This window comes from Vitis riparia, chromosome 16, assembly GCF_004353265.1.
Source record: "Vitis riparia cultivar Riparia Gloire de Montpellier isolate 1030 chromosome 16, EGFV_Vit.rip_1.0, whole genome shotgun sequence".
NCBI classification, from domain to species: Eukaryota; Viridiplantae; Streptophyta; class Magnoliopsida; order Vitales; family Vitaceae; genus Vitis; species Vitis riparia.
Window position 1 is genome coordinate 7,487,335 of NC_048446.1, and position 8,133 is coordinate 7,495,467.

The following is an 8,133-nucleotide window of genomic DNA, read 5'->3' on the forward strand; positions in this document are numbered from 1 at the left end:
TTGGATGGGAACCTCTCCTGTATACCACTCTTCTCAAGGAAGTGTTAAGCTTCATTACAAAATTTCATTCTAAAGTTGATTAGTCATTGTCATCAACTATAAAGATTATTAAATTCAAAGCAAAACTTAATGAAATGGATCAACAATTGTTTGCATCATGGGTTTTTTCTATTGTAGCAAAACACCTTTTCTTTATAATTTATCAAATAAATTATAGACAATATTTAATTTATTATTATTATTATTATTATTATTATTATTAAAAACATAAAATGTTTTTTTTTTTTTTTCACCCTTGTGATTAAGACTCTTGCATAGCTATGGACCTTATTGAAATGGAAAGGAGAAAAAAACTTACCCTGATTCAATATGTCATAGTGAATATACTTAGTATGTTTACTGAACTTTGTACTAATACAAGGAAGTGTTATCAAAAATGGACACTAATGGAAAGACCTGCAAATAAAGTGTTTTTGCTAGTTGAAAATCTTAATCGATTAATTTATGGGAGTGATATAGCATGTATGAAGCAAATTAGGATGGATAGATATATTTTCATCATGTTATGTTCTATCCTTCTACTATTGGTAAATTAAAGGATTGAAGATATGTTGATGTAGAAGAGATGGTTGCCTTATTTTTACATATTCTTGCACATCATGCAAAGAATCGAGTAATAAAATTTTGATTCTTAAGGTTTAGATCAAGAATCTATTAGTAGGCATTTCAATGTAGTATTGAATGTGGTTATTCCCCTACAAGGAGTATTACTAAAAAGAACCGGTCTCTAAAAGCTCCACATATGAGAGATAGAAATGGTTTAAGGAATATAAAATATAAATTTAGTTTATGTAGATTTAATTAATTCATAATATAGCAATACTAATTCTTTTATTTGTATAGAATTGTCTAAGAGTTTTAGATGGAACATACATTCAAGTGAATGTACCTGATAGAGACAAGCCTAAATATCGAACAAGGAAGAATGAAATTGCAACAAATGTCATAGGAGCTTGTTCTTAGGATATGTAATTTATTTATAGATTACTAGGTTGGATGGGATTAACCTTTGATTCCCAAGTGCTTCAAGATGCAGTTACTAGGGGAAATGGACTAACAGTGCCACATGGTAACTATGTGTTTCTTATAAATTATTAATTTTTTTTATGTATGATTTATTTTTTAAAATATATTTTGGAATATTCATTTTAGTTTATTACTATCTTATTGATGATAGCTATACAAATGGAGAGAGATTTCTTGCCCCATATAGAGAGAGGAACACATGCCAACAACCCATGAGGAGTTTTTCAACATAAAACATTTTGTTACAAGAGATGTTATTGAGAGATGTTTTGGTGTGCTCAAACTATGTTGGGCTATACTTAAGAGCACTTGTTTCTATCCAGTGAAGATACAATGTAAACTCATTCTTGCTTGTTGTCTTCTTCATAATCTCATAAAAAGAGAGATGTCTATGGACCCATTGGAACAAGAGTTCGATGTGCAAGACCACCAAGTTGTAGGTGAACCAATAGCTATAATTGAACCATCGGATTAATGGAGTGCTTAGAGAAGAAATTTATCAATTCAAATGTTTAATCAATTCAAATGTTATTGATTTTGATTCTATTTCCTTTCGTTTGGTGGTTTTTCTTTTTCCTTGCAAGATATCTCAAACCAGGATTAGCCACAATTAAGAAGAAGAAAGGTAAAGGGTTGCAGCGATAAACGAGAAAGCACACATTGAAAATTCTTATTGACACTATGTTGATGACATGCTGATTTTTGGAACTAACCTAGAGGTCGTGTGTGAGATCAAGAAATTCCTAGGATCTAAGTTTGACATGAAAGACATAGGAGAAGTAGAAGTGATTCTAGGAATCAAGATCACTAGAATGCCTAATGGGCTTAAACTCTCTCAAGAGCACTATGTTGAAAAGATCTTAAGGAAGTTTGAACCCTTTGGTTGTAAACCAGTGTCAACTCCGTATGATCCCAGCTCATAGTTGAAGAAAAATAGAGAACATAGTGTTGCCCAAACTAAGTATGCTCGTATTATAGGGAGCCTAATGTACTTAATGAACTATATTCGACATTGTTGATGTAGTAGGTAGGTTGAGTTAGTACACCCAAAGTCCTAATCAGGACCATTGGATTGCTATTAGTAGAGTACTTAAGTATTTGAGAGGCATCATTAACTATGGTTTGTACTATAGTGGATTTCCAAGTGTCCTTGAAGGATTTAGTGATACAAATTGGATATTTGATTTAGATGGGATGAAATCCACTAGTGGGTATATTTTTACCCTTAGAGAAGGTGTAATTTCTTGGAATTCTGCAAGCAAACTTGCATTACTCGATTTACTATGGAGACTGAGTTTATTGCCTTAGAAAAGGCAAGTTCTAAGGTTGAGTGCCTTACAAACCTCTTAGCAAATATCTTTTTATGGATGAGACTAACATTATCTGTGTCTATGCATTGTGATAGCCAAACTGCGATTGCTAAGGCTAAGAGTAAAATATTTAATGGGAAAAACAAGCATATATGCCTGTTATATCCCTAGAATTTGTTTGGTTAGAGTTGAATTTGGTCAATCCTTTAACCAGACCACTAGCTAAGAAACTAGTAGAAAAAACATCGAGGGGGATGAGACTTATGCCTATTATAGAAGTCAAGAGTGGTAGTAACCTAACCTGTTAGAATGAAAATTCCATGAAGTAGGTTCATATGGGTAATAACAAATCACTTGTTAGCTTGAGGGGGCTCTATCAGTTATAGTACTTATATGAAAGTCTATCCCTATAGTGTAGATGGAGAGTATTTTGCATTAATTTAGGTTGACTGTTTACTCTTAATGAATATCATATTCCTTATGGGTGGTATGTTTAATGCAGAACATACTTGATGGATTCTTTTATATGAGAGTGGAGGTGGGCCTGCTCCTTAATTGTGAGAACTTAGGCAGATTTTCTAGAGCTCTCATGAATATGCAAGTAGGGCGCATGACCTATTTGCGCCAACCCATTTGTATAACTCGTAGTTGAGAAACCAATGTTGATAAAAGGTCCCTTAAATTACATCAAGAAACATTGGTTCATTGAAATTTTTTTCACCATATTTTTGTGGTTCAATACTTATTTATCTGAAAACTAGTTCATAGCCTTTGGGCATCAGTATTAATGCACTAGTATTGATGCATTGGATTCTATTTCCCTCCATACTTTCCTTTTTTCACTTATTCACTTTGTGAGGGATTGTAGGAAGAATGTATAGTAAAAGAGAGTGCGCTTTTGGTGTTTTTGCTTATCCCACATTGGAAAAAGAGCAACACCTTAAGTAGGTATATGTACTAACCCACTTTCCTTAGCTTAATAGGCTTTTAGAGAGGTGTAGGCTTCATGAGTTCAGCTACTTTTTACAAAATTAAAAATATTTTTTTAAAAAAAAATTATTTCTTTATTTCTCATTTAAGTTAGTCTTTTATTTGTCTGAGTCTTCTAGTGGGTTGTTTCTTCCGGGAAACGAAGTGGCCAGTCTCAGGTTTTGTACGATAATGGCTCCGTGGTTCTGATTCTATGGGAGAAACCTATTGGGACCCCACATATAAAAGAAGATCACCCTCTCAGCTCTCAACATAGTCATTTCTTTTTTCTCTTATTCTCTATTCTACATCTAGAGCCTTTTTGTGTTCTCTACTGCTTACCCCTGCATTCGCCATTGCAACAGCCCCAAGCCTGCACTAACTACTGTAACAGCTGCATCTGCTGCATATCCTATCCAGCATCCATCTTCACTACAGCAGCCACATTCTTCGTTGTGGTTGTTGTATTTTCTGCACCTATCTAGAGGATTTGTTAAAAACCTGGGCTGTATAATTCTCATATGCAGAGTGCACCCAAGGTAAGATCCATTGTCTGTTGAATCTTGGAGGTAAACCATTAGCTCCCTAGTGCATCAAGCTTGTCTTCAAGGAGGGTGGATCTACTTTAAGGATAGTGCATCGTCATTATTAAGAAGAGGAAAGTGGTGCTATCAAACCCTTTTCAAGTTCTTTATAGATGAAGAATTGCATTTCTTGATTTCTATCTAAGGGCCACTATTCTTTTTATATACAATATATATATTAAAGAATCAAACCATGGGAAGTCGACATAAGTTTAAAAATCAGGCCAGACCCAATAGTCCAACTAGATGGATTGCTAATTAGATTCCTTTCTTGTTAGAGTAAAGTTTAGTTCTATTAAAATGTGACTTGGTCATGAGTTAGTTGACCTTGTGGTTAGCACAATAAATTAATTGGTGGAGTCCATTTTTTTAAGAATTCAAAGCAATATCATTTTGACTATAAAAACTCGACATACTTTTAAAAATTCTGCTAGACCCCTTAGTCCAACTAGTTGGACTTACAATCAAATTGCTTTCTTGTTCAGGATACAGTTTAGTTCTATTCAAATGTTAACTTGGTCATGAGTTAGTGGACTTGGTGGTTTCCCGAATGAATTAACTGGTCAATTCCATTTTTTTTAATACTTCAAAACAATATCATTTTGACTATAAAAGCTCCACATAATTTTAAAAATCAGACAACACCCCCTAGTTCAACCAGTTGAACCCCCAATCAAATTCCTTTCTTGTTTAGAGTATAGTTTAGTTCTATCCAAATGCTGACTGATCATGAGTTAGCTGACTTGGTGGTTGGTCCAATGAATTAATCGGTCAGTTCCATTTTTTTCATATTTCAAAATAGAATAGCTTGACTATAAAAACTCAACATACTTTTAAAAATTAGCCCAGACCCCCTAGTCCAATTGGTTGGACTTCCATTCCTTATTCAAAGTAAAGTTTAATTATATTATAATGTTGACTTGGTCATGAGTTAGCCGACCTAGTGGTTGGCCCGACGAATTAACTAATTGATTTCATTTGTTTTAATACTTCAAAACAAAATCATTTTGACTATAAACCACGTCCTTTTGCACATACCTTGAGTTCAAAAATTGATATTAGGAAATTTTTTTTATTGAAAATAATTAGTTTAATATTTAGTTATTTTAATTATTATTATGAAATTAAAAACATTTTTGTTTTCCAAGTTTATATATATATATATATATATAGACAAGGTTTCCTGATAACTCCAATGTACTTGGTTGTGGTTTGATAGACAAGGTTTCCTGATAACTCCAATGTATTTAGTTGTGGTTTGACAAGGTTTCCTTATAACTCCAATGTACTTTGCTTGGTTTTACGTTGATGATGACCCGCCGGCCAAATATGAAGAGAAAAGAAAAAAAAAATAATAAGGAAGATTTTGGGTAGTTGATTTCTAAGTAGCTTTGCTCCTTGGGTTGTAATTTTATCTTCAGAAACTGGGGATGCCCAAAACCAAAGAAGCGTCTCTCTCTGCACCTGAACTTATGATGTTGAGAGAAGCAAAACTTGTAGGGGTAGGCCTCATAACACTCCACTTCAGTTTTCTTTCATTTTGCGCTGCTAGTGAAAACCAGCCCTGCAGGCCCTCTTCTTGCGGAGATATTCAAAACATCAGCATCCCATTTCGATTAAAAGGAGATCCGCTCGGTTGTGGTCATCCTGATCCTGCATACGAATTGGTTTGTGAAAACAATCGTACCATCTTTTATGGGAAATTCTATGTCGAGGAGATCAATTACCATAACTACACCGTCAGAGTAATAGTTGCTGGGCTAGAGAAGAGCAACTGTTTCTCCCTTCCTCTCTATTCCTCGACAATAGATGATCTATATGTAAATGAGTATAAATATCTTGATGAACTGGATACTGTACTTTTGATGAACTGTGCAAGACCAATCTTTGATCAATACTACATTCCTATTGTTCCCTGCAACCGCACTGATGCTACTTTCTCTTCCTCACAACCATATGCTTATGCGCTCGCTGGAGGCTACAAGCAGGTGAAAGATCTTCCATATTCGTGCACCATTGGCTCGACTGTTGTTACTCGCAGTTTCATGGCTGTTTCAGAGCCCTGCAATCTTTCAAGCTCAGATTTGCAAGAAAAGCTGCTTATGGGGCTCCAGCTTTCATTTTTGAGGTCCCGCTGCCTTGAATGCACAGTGAAAGACAGCTGGTGCAGACCAAATTTCAGCAACAACACTATACAATGCCTGGATTATAATAGAAGAAACTGTAAGTGCTGAAAATTTTCAAATAAAATGGCTGATGAACACTTATATCAATTTTAAAACAAAAAAGAAAAAAAAAATCATTGGAAATCCAACTATACATTGCAATTATAAGTAAATGGGATAACCAAATGCAATCTTATGTTCGCAAGGGTCTTCAATTTCTATTACTAATTTTAGTTGCTTGGTTTAATCATGCAGGGCTTCAGAAGTTGATAGATGTACTGGTGTCAGTGGGGTGGTTTTTTTGTAAGGCCTCCGGAGTTTCTTTTATCGTCTTTCATTTTTAGCTTTTGCCAACTATATGCCTTTCTCATTTTGAATTTTGTATCTTCTCTTGTTAACAGTTGAAACACTTAGAAGTCCCTATACAACCCAAGGTAATCCTTAATAGTTCCAATTATTGAGAGTTCATTTTGTTTAAAAATCTTGAAATTGTTACCATGATTTTAACAATTATATTCTCGGAAGACAAACTTTTTTCTTTTTTGTTTTAAATGAAGTGTTGTTTAGCACTTGGCTTTGTATGTAAATGTAGACTGTACAATTATTTTTCGTTTCTGGTAATAAGGCTTTTGATCTTCTATAGCTAATAGTACTGCTGATTACTGGCTTTAATCATGCAGGACGTGAAACTGTTTTTTTCCTAACTGGGTATTCTGGGACCATTGCAATTGGTACGGCTTTGATAGTTCCTTCCATCATTTTCCATGATTTACAAATTGAACCTTTCATCGTCATGCTTCATATTTTCTAATGTTGTATTTACTTTTTCTCTAATAATAACAATCCCTCTTTTATATGCCTCATTTCTAATTTAGTCTATGTTCTCTCTTATTAGGTGCCTGGTTTCTTGAAAAGACCGGTAAGACTTCAAAGTTCCGATTCTTACTTTGGTGTGGGATGAACATGATCAGTTTTTTGTCTATCATTGGGAATAATTCTTGCTTTCAAGATTACAGATTGCAAAATTCTTTTGCTTGAATAAAGGATTTCTCTTGGTTCGGTTGATCGAAATTGGATTTGAATTGAAATTTCAGTTCTATGAAATTCAAACATTTTGATATCAAGCCACACAATATTCTTTTGGATGAAGACTTTACACCAAAAGTTTCGGATTTTGGCCTTGCAAAATTGTATTCAACAAATGAAAGTGTTGTATCTCTCACTGCAGCTCGAGGAACATTAGGATACATTGCTCCAGAGTTGTTTTATAAAAACATTGGACATGTGTCGTATAAGGCTGATGTTTATAGTTTTGGAATGTTGTTGATGGAAATGGTGGGAAAACAAAGACATTTGAGTAGACATCAAGAGCAAGATCTAAGTGAATTATTCTTCCCATCATGGATTTATGACCGAATTGAACAAGGAGAAGATATGGAAATGGGAGATGTCACAGAGGATGAAAAGAAATATATATGGAAGATGGTCATAGTAGCATTGTGGTGTGTGCAAATGAAGCCCATGGACCGTCCTTCTATGAGCAAAGCACTCGACATGTTGGAAGGTGATGTTGAACTATTGCAACTACCTCCTAAACCTACCTTATATTCTCATGAAATATCAGCTTTGGATCGGGAGAACAAACCAATGAGGGTTCCAATTTCCTCACATAATGCAAGTATTACAATTAGCTTAGATGGGAGATAACTCAACAATGTATCTACTTGTAAATGTTCTCTCTCTCTCTCTCTCTCTCTCTCTCTCTCTCTCTATATATATATATATATATATATATATATATGCAAATTAATGTGCCATCCAAACAACATGTAAGCCAATTCCCTTTGTTTTTAAATTCTTAGGTATATATAGTTATAAAGCTTAGAGAGGTTTGAGTAATTTATTTTGTAATGCATCGATTAGTAGCAACCCTCACAATTCAAAATTCATAGGCCAATTTTCAGCATTTCTTCTTAGTTGACATGTAGGATGATTGATAGGAATGCATTTTTATATGAT

The 8,133-nt window shown here is 34.2% G+C and overlaps 1 protein-coding gene across 1 annotated transcript; it reads left to right on the forward strand.

The window, feature by feature from the left end:
• Nucleotides 1–5,379: 5,379 nt before the first annotated feature.
• On the forward strand, nt 5,380–6,925 carry LOC117933206 (LEAF RUST 10 DISEASE-RESISTANCE LOCUS RECEPTOR-LIKE PROTEIN KINASE-like 1.2). Its single transcript, XM_034854600.1, has 3 exons — nt 5,380–6,172; nt 6,516–6,548; nt 6,795–6,925. Exons 1-3 carry the CDS (start codon nt 5,380–5,382, stop codon nt 6,923–6,925), a joined length of 957 nt encoding a protein of 318 aa, XP_034710491.1.
• Nucleotides 6,926–8,133: the final 1,208 nt, after the last annotated feature.

Bases quoted from the DNA above. Each gene is read 5' to 3' on its own strand.
- LOC117933206 (XM_034854600.1), top strand. From the start codon at position 5,380: ATGCCCAAAACCAAAGAAGCGTCTCTCTCTGCACCTGAACTTATGATG. The intron at 6,173-6,515 runs GTAAGTGCTGAA...TCTTGTTAACAG, and splicing joins GGATTATAATAGAAGAAACT to TTGAAACACTTAGAAGTCCC. The intron at 6,549-6,794 runs GTAATCCTTAAT...TTAATCATGCAG, and splicing joins AAGTCCCTATACAACCCAAG to GACGTGAAACTGTTTTTTTC.